Here is a 23,123-nt window from a genome sequence, read left to right on the forward strand (position 1 = left end):
ACATCAGCAGTCTCTTGTCTGTTGCAAATGAGTTGCTGGGGACTCAAACCCCTTTAAGAAAAACATTTCAGGTTCGCATTTACCAAGCAGATATGAAAAACTTTTCAGATTCTCATCATGTGAGATGTGAAAACAGTCTGTAGGCAATCAATGTACTATAAATTCATAGCCCATGCTGCACAGCCTCTATAGCACTGATTCCAAACAGAAAAAGGTCTCATCCACTTTTGTTTGATATTGGCACTAATGTTGGCATTTAGAACAGTTTGCAAAGTAGCTCATGCCCCTATATTATTTCATTGCGTTTCTCACAAACTTAGCACAGTTGGCAGATGCCTAAAAACAAAACCAAATATACAGCTTGACAATTAACTATTTACATACTAGACTAATATTAAAACATAAATCAGGTTAAAGGCAATCTTCAAATTGTTGGCATATATAAAAGATGCAAGTACTACAAAATATGACACCATGACTGAAAAGGATTTAAAAGTCTTTATTTCCTCTGAAAACTTACTGTTAAAGTGTACAATTTATGAATAATCATATATTCATGCTTTTTGAAATACATCTGAGTAAAAGACAAATTATTCAATATCAATAGCAGTAAATAACTTATTTGCAAGAAAATTATTACAATTCCTACTGTATAAGAATCACCAACCACTATTTAGCAATTAAATTTCAACACATTTTTTTTGGAACTCTTTAGGACTTTAGACAAAGGCTACCAAGGCTGCCAATCCAGGTAACTATGGCAGTGACAGAAGTCAATCATTAATACTGCCATTATTTTAGACAAAGGGCTGACAATCTCAGAAACTAGTTCTAGAAATTATCATCAATGTGGCCATTTTACTATGGACGAATAAATATTATGGGAGATAGGGAACTTGTTACTCCATTTTCCTATAGAAAAATATATAAATTGACCTTTTATATATACACAGGTATGTATACACATACACTATATGTTTTTCTGAGCAGGCACACCAACTAGGAAAAAATACAATAGCAACATAGGATTAGGTATTGGTTCTCATACTGATCACTAAACTGAATGGTATTATCACTTTTGGTTAATAAGAAGCATGCATAACTAAGTAGTTTAAATACATGAATCAAAATTCTTTAATAGCATTTTTTGAAATTTTAGTTACTGAAAATTTTCCACTATGTACAACATATTAATTTTATTAATATGACTTCAAGCTTAAGGTTTTATAACAAAAGATTTTTCTTTTTGATTTAAAACTATAAGAACAAATATTTATTTGCAGTAATTAGGATAGCTAAAAAGAAAGCTCTAAGAATAATTTCTGTTACATTTTGAGGCAACAGGAAATATCTAAAGTTCTTAAAGTCTTTTATCAGTTATATGATATTTTAATCATCACGAATCATGTTCAGGAACTTTTAAACATTTTTGTGGTTATTCTAGGCCTACCCTGATTGTCTGTTTACATGAATGTGCATGCTGCATTCAAGCAGCCTTAACTCTAAGACCGTAACAGTACAATATCTTCATTGGCACAATTTAGTGCAATTGTATTCAGACTCAATCGTCTCATCTACTGGAACCTTTTATAATATATTGCTGATATCCAGGGGCAAGGCCAATACCTGGTACATTAATAGGTACGTATTAGACATTGAGTGCATACGCCCCAGCTGGGTTTCAGGAAACATGATTTGATGTAAGAAAAATCGAATCCCTGTGACAAAGTAGGTTATAATGTGATCCTACTGTCCCTGATTTATGTGACACTATAAAAGGGAAAGCGAGAGAAAGGGGACTAAAGAGATGGGGAGGGGCTGTACATTGGGAGGTAGGGATAGGAGCAGCCTGAGAGGCTAGAAAGTTAAGTTCTTCCATTATTCTGGCTTGAACTGTATCTGCAGTGGGTAGAAAGGTGAGGCAAGAGCTACATTCCTTGGTTCTTTCCATTTCCCATGAATCTGTGACCTGCCACAGCTGGCTTCCTTTAAGAACATCTCTGAAACCTGGTGAGGTCAGGGACCAGCTGCAGTTGAAGTATGTAAAAACTATGTACTTTACATTGGAGCCATGGCTTCCTGACAGACAATATAAGCCAGATGTTGTGAAAAAAAAAAAAACAAAAAAACAGAGTTCATTTGTTTATTTATAGGCAATTATAAGTCTAAACTATTGCTCAAATAAAGTAGACCATCAGAGCTTGGCCATTTGAGAAAATTTAAATATAGGCAACGTCGCAGCAGCTTGGTTTGCTGCCTATGTACAGCCCTAACTTTTTTTTTTTTTTTTAGACAGAGTCTTGCTCTGTCACCCAGGCTGGAGTGCAGTGGCAAAATCTTGGCTCACTGCAACCTCCGCCTCCCTGGTTCAAGTGAGTCTGCTACTTCAGCCTCCAAAGTAGCTGGGATTACAGGTGCCCACCCTAACACCCAGCTAAAATTTTGTATTTTTAGTAGAGACAGGGTTTTGCCATGTTGGCCAGGCTGGTCTCGAACTCCTGACCTCAAGCGATCTACCCACCTCAGCCTCCCAAAGTGCTGGGATTACAGGCAACCCTAATGTTTTTATGTAGAGTATATACTAGGGCTTACCAACTGTCATACACAATTCGGAGTCCTTGGTGGTTGCAGGTTTACCTACCAGAAAAGGAATAAAACAATTTATAGAGTGTTTTCCTTAGTAATATTTCAAAACCACAATTCTACTTGTTACTACTTTTACTGGTCTGTAAGACTATAAAATACTACTTTAAAAAAGAAATTTTCATTTAAAAAGCTTAATGCAATAAAAACGCTGTGATCTATTTTGTTTGGAAGTTGACTGACAGCAAGCAATTATTTCCTGCGTGAGACTTTTGAGATTCATCAAGTCAATGGGAAAATTCTAAAACAATTTTCTTCTGGCAAACCCATTCTAAACATGGCATTGCATTTGTCTTCATAACCATTCTCATATAGTAGGCATAGTAATACTATTTCCACTTTATATATGGAGAAACGTAGGCTCAGAAGTTAAACAATTTACCAAATGTCATCAGTAGGACAGCCAGGATTAAATTAGGTCTGTAGACAATTAGCCTAATACTCTAGTTACTTGACAGACAGAACATCCAAATACCAATGAGCCTATCCACACCTTTCCTTCCATTCTTTCATTTCTTCATTACTGACCTCTCCCAATATGTAAATAATTTACAAACAAATTATCACCACTGATACTAAAAAACATTACTGACTTGTTCGTAAAAATGTCTAAACACCTTCATATTAGCATTTTCCATGCTTCTCAACATAGAAAGCAAAACAAACCTGTATTCCAAATACAGGCTTCTATCTAGATCATGATACTTTAGTTTTTCTATATGTTTTTATCATTATGTTATGATGTTCTTGTCCATAAAGAAAATATAATTCAAATAACCAAAGAAAATACGTGACCTGGTTCTGAAAATGTGGCTTTCAAACAAAGATCCAAAGTAGTAAGCAAAATTGTCCTAAGACCATGGAATTATTAACAATGCATAGGATCACTTTCATATCCACAGTTACATTCCTGAGAATCAATTGTTTTATAATTTTCATCTGCTAGTCACGCAAGTTTGGTATTTAACATGAGCAAGTCAATGTGCTTTATAAGTGTTGTGTGTTCTTGGAATGTCCTCTGTAAGGAAAATCCCCTTTTGGATTTCTATTATCTATTTTGCCTTATAATTGCTGCTGCTTTCTAACATTTTTCAAACAGTCCTTCTATCAAGTAGACTCTGAGACCAGTCGAAATTTCCAAAGTTGGGTATCCAGTTTGGTGTATATCCATTATTCAGAGGACTCCTCTAGGTTTCCAAGGTTTGTGCTTTCCTTGAAAGTCTCTGAGTTAGCCTCTGGTATGGCACTGGATTCTGAAGCCTCTGGCTGTAAACTGTCTCCATCAAGGACAATGTCTTCAGGATTTGGTGGAGGGGGACAGAAATCTTCATTGGGGCAGATTTCCTGGAAAAGTGTTTCAGCCTGGCCAAGGAGGAAAAGATAAAATCGTTTTTGGAAATCAGTTTAAAATGTGTGTGCATTTCTGGCATTAACTAAAAAAAATTGTTTTATCCTTAAAAATTTGCTTAAACAGGTTACAGTACTTTATCAGAATACATGAACTGTAAGTCTGTTTTCAGAATTCTATGACTTCTCCCTTTAATTCTGTACATGTATTCAGGTCCACTCTTCAAGGATGGCAGTACCTCATCAGGTTCATTATCAAGTGTTCAGATTGTTGAGAACTGAAACACATTCTATATATCAAGAGAAATATAATTTCTTTAACATTATTTATATGATTTCTTATAGAGCCTTGATATGGTTTGGTTCTGAGTCCTCACCCAAATCTCATCTCAAATTGTTATCCCCACGTGTTAGGGGGTGATTAGATTATGGGGGTGGCTGTTCCCATGTTGTTCTTGTGATAGTGAGTTCTCAGAAGATCTGATGGTTTAAAAGTATTTAGCAGTTCCCCCTTTTCTCTTTTTCCTGCCACCATGTAAGATGTGCCTTGCTTCCCCTTCACCCTCCGCTATGATTGTAACTTTCCTGAGGCCTCCCCAGCCATGTGGCCTTGTGAGTCAATTAAACCTTTTTTGTTTACAAATTACCTAGTCTCAGGTAGTATCTTTATGGCAGTGTAAGAGGCACTAACACTGAGAATTGGTACCAGGAGTGGGGTACTACTAAAAGATAACCTGAAAATGTGGAAGTGACTATGGAATTGGGTAACAGGAAGAGGTTAGAACAGTTTGGAGGGCTCAGAAGAAGACAGGTAAATGTGGGAAAATTTGGAACTTTCTGGAGACTTGTTGAATGGTTTTGGCCAAAATGCTGATAGTGATATGAACAATGATGTCCAGGCTGAGGTGGCCTCAGATGGAGATGAGGAACTTATTGGGAACTAGAGCAAAGGTGACTCTTGCTATGCTTTAGCAAAGAGACTAGTGGCATTTTCTCCCTGCCCTAGAGATCTGTGAAACTGTGAACTTGAGAAAGATGATTTAGGGTATGTGGCAGAAAAAATTTCTAAGCAGCAATGCATTCAAGAGGTGACCTGGCTGATTCTGAAAGCACTCAGTGTGTGTGTTCACAAAGAGATGGCTTGATATTGGAACTTCTTATGTTTAAAAGGGAAGCAGAGCATAAAGGTTTGGAAAATTTGCAGCCTGACCATGTAGGAGAAAAGAAAAATCCATTTTCTGGGGAGGAATTCAAGCTGGCTATAGCAATTTGCATAAGCAATGATGAGCCAAATGTCAATAGACAAGACAATGGGGAAAATGTCTCCAGGGCATGTCAGAGATCTTCCCTAGGAGGAAAAAATGGTTTTGTGGGCTGAGTGGGCCCCACTGCTCCGTGCAGCCCTGGAACATGGTACCCTACATCCCAGCTGCTCCAGCTCCAGCCATGGCTAAAAGGAATAAAGGTACAGCTTGGGCTGTTGCTTCAGAGGGTGCAAGCCCCGAGCATTGCCAGCTTCCATGTGATGTTGGGCCTGAGGGTGCACAAAAGACAAGAGTTGAGGTTTGGGAGCCTCTGCATAGATTTCAGAGGATGTTAGGAAACGCCTAGATGGCCAGGCAGAAGTCTGCTGCAGGGGTAGAGCCCTCATGGAGAACCTCTGCTAGGGCAGTGCTGAAGGGAAATGTGGGCTTGGAGCCCCCACAAAGAGTCATCACTAGGGAACTGTTTAGTGGAGCTGTAAGAAGAAGAGGGCCACTGTCCTCTAGACCCCAGACTGGTAGCTCCACTGACAGCTTGCACCATGCACCTGGAGAAGTCACAGGCACTCAATGCCAGCCCGTGAAAGCAGGCACAGTGCCTATGCCCTGCAGAGCCACGGGGTTGCAACTGCCCAAGGCTGTGGGAGCCTAGCCCTTGTATCAGCATGGCCTGGATGTGAGACATGGAGTCAAAGGAGATTTTGGAGCTTTAAGATTTAGTGACTGCCTGGCTGGGTTTTGGACTTGAATGGGGCCTATGGCCCCCTTGTTTTGTCCAATTTCTCCAATTTGGAATGGGGACATTTACCCAATGCCTATACCCCATCGTATCTTGGAAGTAACTAACTTGCTTTTGATTTTACAGGTTCATAGGCAGAAGGGACTTGACTTGTCTCAGATGAGACTTTGGACATGGACTTTTGAGTTAATGCTGGAATGTGAGTTTTAAAAGACTTTGGAGGGCTGTTGGGAAGGGATGATTGGTTTTGAAATGTGAAAAGGATATGAGATTTGGGAAGGGCCAGGGGCAGAATGATATGGTTTGGCTCTGTGTCCCCACCCAAATCTCATTTGCAATTGTAATCCACAAGTATTAGGGAGGGACTGGTGGGAGGTGAATGGATTATGGGGGCAGTTTTCCCCATGCTGTTCTCGTGATAGTGACTTCTCACAAGATCTGACGGTTTAAAAGTTTTTGGCAGTTCCCTCTTTGCTTTCTCTCTCCTGCCGCCATGTAAGACATACCTTGCTTCCCCTTTGTCTTCCACCATGATTTTACATTTCCTTAGGCCTCCCCAGCTATGAGGAACTGTCAGTCAATAAAACCTCTTTTGTTTATAAATTACACAGTATCAGGTGGTATCTTTATAGCAGTGTGAGGACAGACTAATACAAGCCTACATGTGATACTGGTATAGTCTAATTTAGCATATAGTAATTTTAACAAGTTACTGTCCAAATGAAGAAAACTCTTCACTGTTTGTTCAACTATTTGCTTTTTGATATAATTCCCATTCCCTGGACTTTAAGGACTATAGCACTTGTTTAAGCTCATGGGTTTTGAAAAGACAGCCTCAGTAAAAATACTGGCTCTATGATTTAGCAGCTATGTGATTTGTGGAATGCTTTCTCAATTTCTGAGCTTTGGCTTCCTTACCTATAAAATATCAGAGATTAAGCTGACATATATGGTAGCTACTTTCATTATTACTAATAATAACATAAGTAAAAATGTCAAGATTTAAGCTGAACTTATTAGTATGACAGGGTAACAGAATAAAAAAACTTCAAGGGTATGTTTTTGGACACGCCAATTACTATAGACAATTTCTTTTAAGTTTTTAAATGCTTAATTGACAAAAATTATATATATTTAAGGTGTACAAGGTCAGTTGATATACACTGTGTAATGATTACCACAATTAAGTTAACACGTCCATCACTACTAATAGTTACCACTGTGCGTGTGTATGTGTGTGTGTTTGTAGTAAGAATACTTAAAATCTGCTCTCTTGTCAAATTTGAATTGAAGAATCCTGTCATTTATGACAAGATAAATGAACCCGGAGGACATTATGCTAAATGAAATAAGCCAAGCACAGAAAGACAAATACCACATGATCTCACTTACATGTAGAATCTAAAAAAGTTGAGGGTGGTTGCCAGGGGCTAGGGAGTGAAGAGCTGTTGGTTTAAGGGTATGAACTTTCAGCTATAAGTTCTGGGGATCTAATGTACAGCATGGTAACTATAGCTAACTGCATTTTTTATTATGGCTATTTGGAAATTAAACATTACAGATGCCTGTCTTTGCTCTCCATTCCGGGAACTCACCATACTCCTTTGCTAGAGACACGCAATCCTTGTAGAAGCAGGACCTAGGTCAGACAAAGCCATTACCTCATACTTCCGTTCCCCTAATGGTCTTTTTGTCTTACATCTCTATCTTTACTATCTGTAAAAGTTCTCCCTCCCTTTTATCCTTGGCATGCAAACAATCATCAAATTCTATCAATTTTATCTTCTATCTCTTAACTTCATCTGCTCCTTCCCCCACTGACATAGCCCAGACATGCACCATCTTTCAACTAGACAACTACAATAGCCTCAGAATTGGACTGGTCTCCTTGCCTCTAGAGTTCCCCCATATAATCCATCTCCATGCCACCTTCAGATGGGTCCATGGAAAATAAAATTCTGTTTATTCCATTTTTGGCTTAAAATTCTTCAATGACTCCCCATCACCAATAGGATAAAATCCAAGATCCCTACTATAGAAAATAAAACCCTTCAGGCTTACCTTCTCTGATCTTATCATATACCACTTCATCTAGCCTCCATCTCTCAGACTTCTTGATTTACTAATACCTGTTTATTTGTATGAAATAATACACCATGATATTTATCTTTTACATCCTGGGCTGGTACCAACGTTATTCTTCACACCCAGAATGTTTCAATTCTACTGTCTTTGATTTAGATGGAGAATTGCTACTCTTCTATTATACCCCTCTCTGTAAGGTTCTCTGACTCCTAGATTGGGCTCATTGCTCCTTTGTGTTATTTCTAGACTTTGGATATATTAGTACATATACCACACTACACTGTCATTAGTTTACATGCTTTTCTCCTTTACCTGACAGTGATTCCTCCAGGATGACAAATACTTTTAGTCAACTCTGGATCCTTAGTGCCTTGGCATAAAATAGAATGTCAGTAACATTTAATACAAATATTAAGTATAAATATAATAATAATTATTATTACTACTAATTCTTTTACTTCTTCTATGCTAGTTCCTCTGTGTTTGACACCTTGTCTCCCTTTTGCCTCCTCCCCATAGAACAGCTTTTACCCTGAACTCCAGTCTCTGTGGCTGGATCCCACACCATATACTTCCATATATCTTGTCATGCACCAGCTGCCTCCTAAGATTAGCACCAGTTGCAGGTTGTCACACCACTCTTCCTTGTGTTCTACCTGCTTATGAAAGTCCCACCTATAGCCCATCTGCCCTGGCCCTTGTTGATGCCAATTTCCAATAGCCAGACTCCAGCCCTTCCCAAATCTCTCCTCCCTCTAACTGCTGGAACCTCTTAGGGTCAACTGCCATGCTCTGGAAAGTGTATCTAATGCTTCTTGGTCTGCTGCATTTTGTTTGCCAACTAAACCTAGTTCTAAGCACAGAATAGTTGATTGGCAACTTTTCATCCTCTTCACCTTTTTTAAGCCAGAAGTTAGCTCAAAGGGTAAAAAATTTCAGGTGGTTAAAACATTGGAAAGGGCTAATTATATTGTGACTTGGTGTGCTCACACTGGGAAGTACAGAGATAATAAAGTGAATTATTTAAAATATTTCTATGTTTAGTTAACATACATCAACACAAAACAAAAACAAACATTTCATCAATATAGTTAAACTTTAATGTTTTTAGGATGTATGCCTACTCATAAGCTGAAAGTAGCATATAACACTGGGTGAGTGTACAAACACTGGGATCCAAAAGAGTTGAGTTTAATTCTTGGCTCAAGAACTTACTAGCTATGGGACCTCTGGACAAGTTATTTAGCCCCTTTTGGACTTAGCTTCCTTATCTATAAATGGGGATATCACAAATACTTACTTATCTCATAAGACTGTTTTGAGGACCAAATAAGATAATATATATGGGATGCTAAGGATAGAATCTGACACACAGAAAGTGCTCAAATGAATGGCAGCTACAGAAAATATGACATCTAAAATTGCCCTCTCTCTCTCAAAGGCATGAGAAAACAAATGGCACTACAGTATGTGAACAATCTGATAGTTCAATCTATGCAGCTAGCTCTCAACTTAATAATGGGCTGTATATCAAATGTCGTAAGTGACTGGCTAATCTGTCCATAAAGCAATGTTCTAAATGGTGGTTAAGTTGCCAGCCCAGCCCAGCATCAGCCAATTTAACTCATTTTATACTTGAAGTAAAATACAAAGAGTATGGTACTATTTATTCTTATTCCCATGGTAGTGACATCTCCTAGAGGGTGGGGCTCCTAAAGGAGTGAGCTATCAATGTCTTGGGAATGAGGACTATGGAACTGCCCATCAATACATTTGGGTAAATGGTACACAACATCTACCAAGAAAAGAGATATATCAGATGTCAGTTTCAGAAAAATAAAAACAAAACTGAAATACAAAAATGAGCAAGTCATAGAAAGAATCACAACTATCACTTAGGTTGGTATTGCGGTGGCAATAGAGAATGTCTTGGAGGCCAGGAGCACACAATTTGAACTTGTGGGTATTAATGACAGATCACTTTATGTTTTCGGTGCATCTTCAAATCATAAATAGTTCCCTATGAACACAAGAGTGTCAAGTTTACATTACTCAACCTCTATACATTTTACAAATAAGAAAAGATGTAAACCTGCCAACTGGTAAAATGAAGTATTTCATTTGTTTTTTAAAAATGAAGAAATCGGGCCGGGCGTGGTGGCTCACGCCTGTAATCCCACCACTTTGGGAGGCCGAGGCGGGCGGATCTTGAGGTCAGGAGATCGAGACCATCCTGGCTAATACAGTGAAACCCCATCTCTACTAAAAATACAAAAAATTAGCTGGGCGTGGTGGCAGGTGCCTCCCAGCTACCTGGGAGGCTGAGGCAGGAGAATGGCATTAACCCAGGAGGCAGAGTTTGCAGTGAGCCGAGATTGCGCCACTGCACTCCAGCCTGGGTGGGTGACTGACAGAGTGAGACTCTGTTTGTCTCAAAAAAAAAAAAAAAAAAAAAAAGAAGAAGAAATCTGCATGGGCTTGTGTTGTCTACATAAGCAAAGTCTAGGTGATATTCTGAGAGCTTTTATGGATAATCTTCATTTGGAAAATACCAATCACCAGAAATCACCAATTAGTGATTGACATAATTACAGGCTGATACACAGGAATTAGCATGCAGTTTACCTGAATACACAAGCTATTTATAAATATTGTCAATGCTCTTTAAAGTAGGCATTATAATATTTTCCCCAAAATTGATGAGATTAAAAGCTATACAACAAATTTAAAACTGCTTACATTTAATAGCATGTATTAATTAGTACCAAAATTAGCACTATACTGTTTTCTACTGTTATAGCATGTTACCTCTGAAGATTATCTTCTTGAGAAGCAAATTACCTCATGATAAAATTATCCCTCAATTATAATCTTCTAGCATGCAGTTTAGATGTTTAGATTACATTAGTACTTGTATTATAAGCCCTTACTTAAATTTTTTTGGTTAAAAAATATTAAAGTTCATTCAGGGATAAAAATGACCTAAGGTACCTGGCTAAAAATTTGTTGGCTATTTCTACTTGCAAAAATTAGAACATTAAAGTAAAAATGACTTGATCATTTCAAGCTATAAATGCAGATCTTCAGCCATCTTGGGTTCTTACTAAACTAACAGAATGAATGATGGATGAGAGATGTGACTTCCTACTTTCATTTGGTGTCACTGGCTGAATATGATTATCCAGGATCACCATCAGGCACTGAAGAAAATACACAAGAATTCTAGAAAAAAACCGCAGATGTCTGTATCCTCATGATAGACATAGCTTTGCTACTATGACTCAAAATTAGATTACAGGCTCAACCAGGACATTTGCTACTATAAGATCCTTGCCACTGGTGGGAATGAAATTCCATCTGTGGTCTCAGAACAATGTTAAATTACCCATTTATTGACTTAATGGACAGATGTGCCAGTTCTACCCGTGAAAAGTTTTTAGAAATGTGTCTCAAAAAATATTTTCTGTTTGTTTTCGTCCTGTCCAAGGCAAAGAAGTATATTTATATATACATATCAATATTCAGCTTAATGGAATCATGGCTCACTTTTAGCAGCTTGTATCAAACTGTGCCTCTTCATAGCCCTGACCAGGATGGCTATCACAAACTTCCACCTTACTTTACAATAGACCTCAGCAGCAGTAATGGTAGCTCCTGGGACAGGAATTTGTGTGAAAACATAAATGGAATCATGTTAACTATGTAAAACTACGCTATAACTTCTTTTCTATGATTAAAAAATGCATTGACTACTGTAAAATTAATTTTATAAGCCTTAGTAGTTACAACTTTCTTGAAATGACTGTTTACCAAGAAAAATAATTTATGTATTTCAAAATAATATAGCAATCGTCCAAATGTTTAAGTTAGAAACAATGTTTCTTTAAAATATTGGCATTATAAATTCTTATTTATGAATATGTATTTTTAGCATCTTCTATCCTCATTCCCACGATGGAACTCATAAAAAATCTCTGTAACTCAACATTTTATTCAAGAAAGTGAAAATATCTGATCCTGTATTTAAAGTATATTTAAAGTAGCTTTGTAGGTCATAGAAAAAACTTTTAGTGCAAATTACAGAAATGGTATTACTGAGAGATGCTTTTCTAGACTTTTCTCTCCTCCCAGAGGAAAAAATATTTCCCAACCACACCAACATCTTAATACAAAACTGAGAAACATCAAGAGCCTTACCTGTTTGACTGCATTATCATTTCCTAAACCACAATCTGGGCCAGAGCAGACATAAACGTTGGATGGTAAATCATTATAACAGCTCCTGCTGATATCTGACGAATCTCTCATATTGAAGTAAAGAGCCCACAGAATTCTTGGCTTTTCTACTTGTTCATTTTCTAAATATAGAAATAAATTGTATTTACATTCTAAAATACAACATGCTTGTCAATTACTACACTGTGTAGCCTATTACCGATTAAGCCATGACTAGATATTGTAGTAAATCAGAGCTTCGTATGTAAACAATTAGTAAATTTGCATCTGCACACTCTATTTTGATTAGTAAGTTAGATTTTACTCCAATCGTGCTCCTTTGGACTTCTATTACTTCTTCTCACTAGTATCAAAGGGTTTATGATCACATTCATCCTTAAATTTTCCCTATAAAGAGAGAAGGTAACATAAATTGATTTCCTTATGTTTCAAGTGGACAAACCAACTTGATAAATTATATAGTAATTCAATAGTATATACACATATCCAGGATAAGCAGGAAGTGGGTTAGTAGGTTACCTAGGGCTGAAGGAAACTGGGGGCAAATGGGAGGTGATCACTAAGTGGTATGACGTTTCTTTTGGGGTGATGGAAATGTTCTAAAACTGATGGTGGTGATGTTTGGACAATTCTACAAATATGCTAAGAGACAATGAATTGTACACTTCAAATGGGTGAATCATATGGTATATGAATGGTATCTCAATAAAGTTATTATTTAAAAAATAGTAAATACACGATTAAAACTTTGTTGTCCTAACTCACATCCTAACGCTTTGTCTTATTAAAAAATTAACGACAACCAATAAATATCAAAAATGAAGTCATAACAGTGAATGCCATTCTGAGCACATGTTCTCTCATTTAAGAGCATGTGTCTATCATGGGTGTTAGGCATTGAGCTAGGAGCTGGGGATATACACATGAACTAGACTTAGTTCTTACTCTCCTTCCTTGTTTTTGGTTCCCTAATATAGGGCCTAGCACACGACAGATGCTCAGTAAATAATTTCTGAATTGATGTTATTGTATTTTCAGGTATGATCAAAGTACGATGTGCTTATAAAAAGGTCCAACATTATTAATCTCAATGCATAAAGCCTATTTCTTGCTAATTTGATAATCATTTATTTGCCTCTCCTCTTTAAAATTGTTATAATTAAATTTTCTTTGTTTGAAAACATAAGATATTGCTGTTGATACATTCATTGACTAGAGAGTTTTCTTTAGCCTGAATCTGAACAGAAGTTCAAATTTTGTACAATAATAAGGAATGTTTATGAAGATTGCCCAAGACCATGAGGCACCTCATGAATAATAAAGAAAATGCTAAAGGCATAATTATCTCATTAATTACTATTATTTAATTGGTAATCAATATAGAGAAATCTTCACCTAATAGCAGTATTCAATTAACAAGAAAGCCCTATTTCCCACATCAGGATAAACAGGATTTTATTACATTTAATTTACGGTATCTCCACTATAAGAACACCAAATAAGTTATTTTCCTAGTTCATCCTGAATAATCCATAATTATTAGTGGAATAGGATGAAGAAACTGAGTGGAAGACGTGATCTCCTAAGGTGCCCCTTTCTAGTGCTAAGATCTATGAGTCGTCTAAGATATCACTAACTTCATGTAGGAACATATTAGGTGGCTAAATCTATTGACAAAACAAAGGAACAATAAGGAATTCATATTTTATAGCTAACATCATATGGCTCTTAGTAAACTGATTAATGAGTTTAGTTACACGAATCTCATGGGAAGATACTTAAATGTATCTCCTATGATTTGGGATACCAGACTTGGGGAGCACTGCTAACAAGTGGGCTAAGGTCTGGAAAGTCTTTCTTTAATATTGCCCAGCCCATTTCTAAGCATATACTAGGAGAGCTTATCTTGTATCTCATTAAACATCCAGCTCAAAGGAACACTTCACTTAATAAACGTTGGAGGAAATGAATAATCCAACAGATTTAAACTAATTTCATAGAGGTTGCGCCTTTGAAAAGAAACCATGAGGGAGGTGAAAAACTGACATAGGCTGAAGATAAATGCTCTGGATACAAGGGCATTATCAGGCTTTGACCTTAAAACTTTAAAGAGATATATAATTGCTTCATCTTTCTTTGAGGTCAGCTGGAAGGCAAAGAGATAGCTAGAAAACTAATATGCAGTTGTGAAGTGCAAAACTGTCAAAAAATATTAAAGTTGCTGAGCTTTGGCTAAGAGTGCATCACAAGGTGCCAGGGGTAGAACTACTGGTAAAACTACTGGTTTTCTGCAGTAGCTCATTTCATTCAATTTGATAGTAAGAAGGACTAAAGATGTAATAGGTAATTTAGAATAGGATCTTGGGCAAATTAAACTGGAGTAAGTGTAGAATAGGGTAGGTAGAAGAAAAGCAACTATAGCATAACAATAACAAGAAAGCAAAAAATGGCGTCTACAGCTGCATGCCATGTTTAGGGATAGAGTAAACTATGTCAGTAATACCAGCAGAGTGGTGGAGACTGTCATATCCCTGACTGAGTCTGGATAGAGCACACACAGAAAGGAATTAATTAAGACATTTGCTTTCACAGCCCAACAATTACTTAACACACTAGCTATGGACTTTAAACTACACCTATACGGGAAATTTCTGTTTTTTTAGGCAGTGCTGCTCTTTCAGATAGAAAATGAGTGAGACGCTTCACTGACAATATGATTCTATACCTAGAGAATTCTAAAGATGCCATCAAAAGGCTCCTTGAATTGATAAACGACTTCAGTAAAGTTTTAGGACACAAAAATCAGTAGGATTTCTATACACTAATAACAATCAAGCAGAGAGCTAAGTCAAGAATGCAATCCCATTTACAATGCCACAACAAATATTTACAAGTCATGTATCTGATAAGGGATTAATATCCAGAATATGTAAAGAACTCCTACAACTCAACAACAACAAATCCAATTAAAAAATGTGCAAAGGAAATGAATAGATATTTCTCCAGAGAAGAAAAGATGTTGAACATCACTAATCGCTGGGGGAAAAGCAAAGCAAGACTACAATGAGATACTACTTCACACGTACTAGGATGGCTATTATATAGATTTTTTTTAAAAGGTGACTAGGCTGACTTTCATTGAGGATTATGAAGCACAGAGAATGTAGAATTCAAATACAAACAAAAAGAAAATAAGCCCAAATAATGTTATTCCTTTGGTACATGTTTTAAACTAAAATATTTACAATGCAGTAAAGCATAAGGTATTATATGAATGTCAAATAATCAAAACATAATACTAAAAGCCATCAAACTGTGAAAATAGGGGCTTCTCCTACAGAGAAGAATGTACTTTAATGTATTAAAAGTTCATATTGCTCATAAAGTTCCTTCTTCCTCATTTAGGCAGGAAAATGAATTGAGTTCTCTTCTCCAGGTGACTTTGCCTCTTTGACCTGCCATGGCCCAGTGCTCACTTTATCTGGTGATTCATTTTCAATAACTCCAACAGTATTTGTTCTGACATTTTAATTAAAATATGACCACTACCTCATCCTGATGATAAAAAGGCCTATGTGTCAGTGAAAAGTAGCTTTTCAGTGCCTCAGTGCACCTGAAGACCCTTCTGAGCACATAGTTCTTACCAAAGAATTCCTCTCAGGTTCTAAACAATACATCATTTCAAAATGGGAGCACTTTAACTATTAAGATTAATGTTTCAAAATCTAAAATGGATAGAGGATGCTAAGTGATGAACATGTAATTTCCCCCAGCTTGATTTTTTTTAAAGAAAATTAAATGCATTTAAAAAGTGAAGAGTAATGATATGATTCATATTTAGTGCATTGAGACTACTACACAATGAAATTACAACATAAGAATTATTTAAAATTTCAGAAATAATTAAGAAACTCAGGGTTTCCACACAAAGTATAGTTGTAGTTAAAGCCAAAAGAAAAAACTATGACTCCATATTAGATTTAGGAATATTACCATGTATTTTACCTTGGCAATCAAATTTTTAATAATCTAAACATTTATATGATACTTTCCAATAAAGAAAATACAAAACTTACAAATTAATAAATTATAACTAAAATAATTTAATTTGTAAATTAACTCCCAACCTAAAGTGAAGTTTTCAAAGACTTTATTTGGGTAGCTCCCAAAAAACATAATTGATATTAGCCTCTGAGAACATAACAGGTTCATTATGTTAAGTGAAATAAGCCAGGCACAGAAAGACAAACTTAACGTGTTCTCACTCATTTGTGGGAGCTAAAAATTAAAACAATGTAATTCACGGAGGTAGAGTGTACAATGATGGTTATCAGAGGCTGGGATGGGTAATGGAGAAGGAAGAGGGAAAAGTGGGGATGGTTAAAGGGTGCAGAACATAAATAGAATGAATAAGATCTAGCATTTGATAGCACAACAGGGTGAGTACAGTCATTTACAGTGAATTTTAAAAATATCTAAAAAAGTAGAACTGGAATGATTGTAACACTGAGAAATGATACATGCTTAAAGTGATGGGTATCCCATTTACCACGACGTGATTACTCCACATTGTATGCCTGTATCAATATATCTCATGTACTCAATAAATATATACACCTAGTATGTACCCATAAAATTAAAAAAAAATTAAAGAACAGTTTGTCTTCTTATGTAAATAAACCCCCCTCTATGCACTATCTCTGCATTAAGAAAATAAGCAACCCACATAGGAAATGAGCTGCAAGGAAACAATACATATGAGTAAATAAATAGTTGCACGAACAAAAGTAACATGCAAAGAAAATAAAGATATATAAATCAGTGGAAGAAAATGATCAAGATTCAAGTGCACATGCAAATCCTACAATAAAAATCACCTTCACTTCATATAAAAGAAAATGCAAAAGGCTTCTTTGATCATTTACAGAGGAAAATATGGCATATTTTCTCCATTCACAGCTGCAAGTGCTACACTGTTATGTAGGGGGAAAGTTTTAAAATGTGTTTCCCCTATGAATAAGTAGCAATATACACTTTTGGGAGTTAAATATTAAATCACTAGCACACTATGTATTAAAAGACTATTAGAGGCCAGATGCAGTGGCTCACGCCTTTAATTCCAGCACTTTGGGAGGCCGAGGTGGGCGGATCACCTGAGGTCAGGCATTCCAGACTACCCTGGCCAACACGGGAAAACCCCGTCTCTACTATAAATACAAAAATCAGCTGGGTGTGGTGGCACTCGCCTGTAGTCCCAGCTACTCGGGAGGCTGAGGGAGGAGAATTGCTTGAACCTGGGAGGTGGAGGCTGCAGTGAGCCGAGATCACGCCACTGCACTCCAACCTGCGCAACAGAGTGAGACTCTGTCTCAAACAACAAAAAAAAAGACTATTAGATACGAAAGGATTTCTACATCTGCCAATTAATATTTTAATCTGTTAGTTGAATCTTTTTTCCTTAAAGGAAGATACATTTTTCTGATAAAGGAATATATGCTTTTTGTATAACACTTGTAAAATAAAAAAAATTATAAGGAAAATTGCCCATAATCCCACCAAAATTAACTGATTTTCTAACAATCCTTTTTCTGTGTAACTATACATATACATTTATATTTTTGTGCTTAACTTTTTGTGTGTGTGTGTGTGTATGATGTATATATTTCCTTTAACATTGTAGGGTGAACATTTTCCCACGTTTAGGCAGACACTGTGCTCAGCCATCTTACCAAAACATGTGAATTGTTGTTGAATACATCCCATTTCAGTTCAGGTTGCAGAAACTTTCATGATATATCTAAGAAGATTATGATGGTTACATTACCTTTCCATCATGAGTCATCAATTATTTTTCTTACCTATCTCCATTTCAGTATATGGAATAAACAATTTCTGCACAACTGGTTCTAAATCTTCTCTTGCTGTTTTAGAAGATGTGCAAGTCAAATGAACCAAATCTGTTAAAAAAAAAAAAAAAAACACGTTTGAGTTCCTTCTCATCACAAATCTATTTTACTCATACTTAAGGCATTAAGCTGGTATTATGGATAATAGAGAGCTGAGCAAGTCATGGTAGTTACAACATTTGTTAACTAACAGCTAAAGGAAGTACCCAACAAGTACCCAAGAAGTACCAGTTGATGTTAATTTGATAAAACAGAGTAGAAAATCTTAGACAATCATTTATTCACAGAAAAGAGCTTGTTACACTTATGACATTCCTAAAGAATAACTGGGTAAAAAAAAGGCTGAAAGTGAGGTATGTATTTGCCTAAGAGAACACACTTCATATACTGCAGACAGAAAAACCCATTTATACATGTTTTGCTGATAAGTTAACAACAAATTATCTACTAAGTATAGGGTTCTCTAAAAACCTTTTGGGAGAACACTGCTGACTTAGTTAGAATCACACATATACTTGAAAGCACATAAAACGGCACAGGTTAAAACAGTCTATAATATTTTCAGAAATTTCAAATTACTTTCCTTTTGCATTTACAGAGTTATGGGGCCTGAATCTTGGAGAATGTTTATGTTAGAGAAAATCATGTACAAACAAGGCCCTTCATGGAAGTAAAATATTGTAGCCTAACTCCGTTAAAACTCCTAAAGGCCTATGCACAAAGGTGAAGAAAGAATAAAGAGCTCCGTGTTTTGCAATAAAGGAGTAAAGGGATCTCCAAATGAGAGAAGTTCTTATGGTCCTGTTATTTGGGATGAGATACAATAATGGCAGAAAGAATATACTAGAGAACAGTAAGTACTGAGAAATTCCTCCCCCTACTATATTAGTAGGGGGAGAAAGATACACCCACTTGTCTTCCAATAGTTTATTTCAGACTACTAGAATTTTTTTTTTTAAACTCCAGGAAGATAGTTCAAATTTTATCATGAAAGCCAACATCAGAATAAGATTCTCATTATCAAAATTTATTCTACATTCAACTACTGTAAAATATATCTAAGCATAAATTGAGGGACTCTAATAACCATGGAACTCAAATGTTGTATATTTTTCCCTCCCAGGTCCACTAAAAGAAGTGTATTTTCGGATGGTTCCTGAATTACTTATGGCCTAATAATAGGTCTACCTTATTTAAGCATTGTTTTTACATGAATTTAACAATGATTCTCATTGATTCTGGGATACTGTAGGATGTATGGTACTAATTATTTCCAACGATATAATGAGCTTCATAACAAAAATTATTTTGGTTAACTTTTTTCAAATGCTGTATAGCATTAGTTGGGATGAGACTTAATCCTCCTAGATAATTACTGAAGTAAACAGGGTATGCAATTACAAAGGTCAGCAATCCACAGGAGAGAATCTATCCTTATTGTCTCTTATTTCAAAATCTCATGAAATACCAATGCCCAAAGTTCTAAATTTTCCAGTTTTTTTTTTGTTTGTTAATGTTTATTAGGGAAAAAGCTGATGAACCTGGATATAAATAAGTATATTTTGAAAAATATCTTAATGGGTAAACTATTGGTTCTGTTAAACAGGACATATATTTTAAAGAGATACACAAGTTAGTATATCATTATATTTCTCAGCAACATAACAGAGAGTTCAGGTTATGCTAGGAAAAATGTCTAGTAGTGAAGTAAGATTATCATCTCATGATTAATGAGTTTTATAACAATTCTTACAAAGACATTCATAAGCTAAATTATAATCCCTATACCTTGACTTTGCTTAGAGGCTACATTGTTAATTGATCTATTAATACAAATTTAAGGTATGAATAACTACTTTTTCCCCTTATCCTTCCTGCTTTTCCTGTTACCTAGGTCACCTTCTAGTATAGATTACTGAATTCATTTTGGTTCTCTTCAAATCAGAGATTGCTGATTGTGCTATTTTTAAAATTCATTGATTGTCAATATTTGTTTATTAATCTTAATGTATCTTGTAAGTCCTTTGCAGGGGCAAGCTTTAGAGTCGATCTTTCTCCTTTTTGTTAAATACAACTTTTACTTAGAGTGGGTATTCAATAAATGTTTGTTAATTATAATTTGTCTCACTGTTACGGACAAACATTAAGTATTCCTGTGTTTAAATAGATATGCATTTCCATACCAATAGATCTATGTGTACATATTCATGGGGAAATTCTGATTAGTTTCTTGTATAAAATGTGGGAAATTATCTGATTTACCAGGAAAGAGGAAAGGGAGGTACCAATTGATAATCTCAAATTATTTAAATCTGTCTGAGAAATACTTATAAACACATTAAGATATATCTATAAAATTCTCAAAATACATTTAAGAGAGTATCTAGAGTTGACTGTACAACTAACATGCATGTGTTAGGCACTATTTTAAGCATGCTACAAGTATTATTTCACTTGTGCAACAGCAAACTGTTATTCTCATTTTACAGATGAGAAAACAGAGGGATGGGGGGCTATGCAGATTTCCTAAAGTCATGCAATTAGTAGAAGGAAGAGCTGGGACTCAGAGCTCGAATTGAAGCCCATATGGCCTGCCTGCAGTGTCTGCCTTTAGTCACTAAATTATATTATGTGATTCTAATAATCTCCTGCAGAAGGCACAGTCAGTCACTTAAGTCAGCAGCATTCAAACTGGGATGTGTGTGAGGATACAAGAGGACTTTTCACAAATTATATCACCTACAAGGGGGTTCTCATGCAGATGCTCAGCTCCACCTCTCCTACTTCATTCAGTGACACATTTCAACAAATTTTACTTATTTTGTTTAATATTTACCAAAACTGTAATACATTTATGACAGATTCTGTAGAAATAATAATTGCATTAATTACTAAATCCAGAAGAAAATTTTAGATTAATTAGAAGCTTATTGCCCTAGAAAGTTTCAAAAAAAAATTCTACTTCCGTTTATTTTTTTAAATGGGTGATGGGTATCAAATATCCCTGGTACTTAGATTCCACTGAATATATTTAAATGACTGATGTTATAGTTTTACTATAAGTCAATATTTACGATGTTAGAAATTATATTCTTTGCAATTATTTGACTCTTCTGATGAAAAACTGTGTATGTCAACTTGTAAAGGGTTCAAGGGACAAATGAGCAAAAAGTCTGAAGACCTTAAGGGTATAAGGCAAACTCAAAACCAAACATGTAGAACATGCTATCACATTTCTACTAAAATTCAATTATGTAAAATACTTCTTTGCATCTATGTGACTTTAATTCTTCTCCAAATAATGAACTTGCTCAATACAGGCCAACAATGACCACAAATTAGATCATACAAGGCAAATGCTTTCCTAAAAGTATTAGTTTCATTAGTACTAATTGACAACTATTACTAAGATTGTGGAAGATGCAATACAAGTGGAAACATTTCCCACAGGCACCATGTGAGATTATAACTGAACAAAAAAAATTTAATATCTTTTTATAAACTATGCTCCTTTGACTTCATTTAGCAACTGCTTAAAGGCTTAATGAGCTAAAAATGGCCAAAGACTTAATGAAAAAATGTGTTTTCTATCATAATCCCTCTTTTGGCAATATACTTAGATTTGTATTGGCATTAAAGAAATCTTAGTGCAAAATCAGTTTTAATTTAGAAGTGAGAAGTAACTCAACACAAAACTAGAAATAACAACACACTTTCAGTTCTCCAAAACTGCCTTTGGAATGCTGATCACTCTTACGACTTGTTTTGAAACACATGAGAAGTAGGAGTTCTACTCAGAATGTGCACAAGTATAATAATGAGCACATTTAAAAGTAACAAGTCCAACGTACAGTAGCAGAGTGACATGGTATAGGATGATTACGTGGGTCTGGTATTACTTCAGCTCTCTATATCTACTTGGCCAAGTCAGTTTTTCTCTCTGGCTTCAGTGTCCTCATAATTAAAATGAAGGGGTGCAATTAGTCCATCTATAAGACCTCTTCTAGTCTCAAATTTACGAAGGTAAGTCCTTACTCACCAGCTACGATTCTTTCAATGATGATAGATTTTAAATCAAAACGGATGGCATTACAAATGTGAATGTAAAACCTAAGTAAATGCTTGCTGTAAAAGGTAGGAAATCTATCCCTCAAGCTTCTGAGGTTACCACATACAGCAGTCATTCACTCTATACAAGCAGGCAAAATTGTTCCAAATGCATTTAAAGAATCTTTATTTATAGGCTAGTCAGCAAGTAGGCTTTGTTGTGTAACCTAACTAGAAATATGTAATTAATTTACATAGAGATCAATGTGGCTGGTAACATATCTTTCATATAACTATAAAGGCCACATGTAATTTATGTAATATAGCACAAATGAGGATATGACTGTATCAATAAAACTGAGAACCTCAGAGACACACTTTCTCTATGGTAGCAAGTAAGGAACTGAGTTTGATGATATATGACACACAATTTAATTTTTTAATTCAACTATGAAAAAGTTTATAGTCAGCTTATACTTTCTCAGTAGAATTTAAGAAAAAAACTCCAGAACGTCACCTTAAGATCAGGAAGAAAAATTAGTTTACATATAATAAAATCAAATCTTTGTTCTGTGATAATACTAATAATAATAATTTGAAATGTCACATTTTCAAAAAGCAAATGAAAAAGGCACTGATAATTGTTTTAAATCAATATCTAACTCATTTTTATAAAAGGTATATAGCATTTTAAAACTAGGGTCACAAAAGCAGAAAAAGTATATAAACCAGTACCTACATGAAATTCTGGATTATTACATATATCATATATATATTTCACATTATATATTCAAAAATATATAATCATATCACAGATAAATAACATCCTGTAACATCAAATCTCAGAATAAAACAGCT

At 35.5% G+C, this 23,123-nt stretch overlaps 1 protein-coding gene across 9 annotated transcripts in view; it reads right to left on the reverse strand.

The window, feature by feature from the left end:
* Nucleotides 1-479: 479 nt before the first annotated feature.
* CHM (CHM Rab escort protein) overlaps nt 480-23,123 on the reverse strand; it is a 195,353-nt gene continuing 172,709 nt past the window's right edge. For all 9 annotated transcript variants that reach the window (XM_055266944.2, XM_063634329.1, XM_063634330.1 and 6 more), the window contains 3 exons: nt 18,171-18,269; nt 12,274-12,434; nt 480-4,005 (listed from right to left, as the gene is read on the reverse strand). In XM_055266944.2, the coding sequence (XP_055122919.1) occupies nt 3,814-4,005; nt 12,274-12,434; nt 18,171-18,269 (452 nt within the window). In that variant the 3' untranslated portion in view covers nt 480-3,813. The remainder of the gene's footprint in view (nt 4,006-12,273; nt 12,435-18,170; nt 18,270-23,123) is intronic.

Source organism: Symphalangus syndactylus, chromosome X (genome assembly GCF_028878055.3).
Source record: "Symphalangus syndactylus isolate Jambi chromosome X, NHGRI_mSymSyn1-v2.1_pri, whole genome shotgun sequence".
In the NCBI taxonomy this organism is placed as follows: domain Eukaryota; kingdom Metazoa; phylum Chordata; class Mammalia; order Primates; family Hylobatidae; genus Symphalangus; species Symphalangus syndactylus.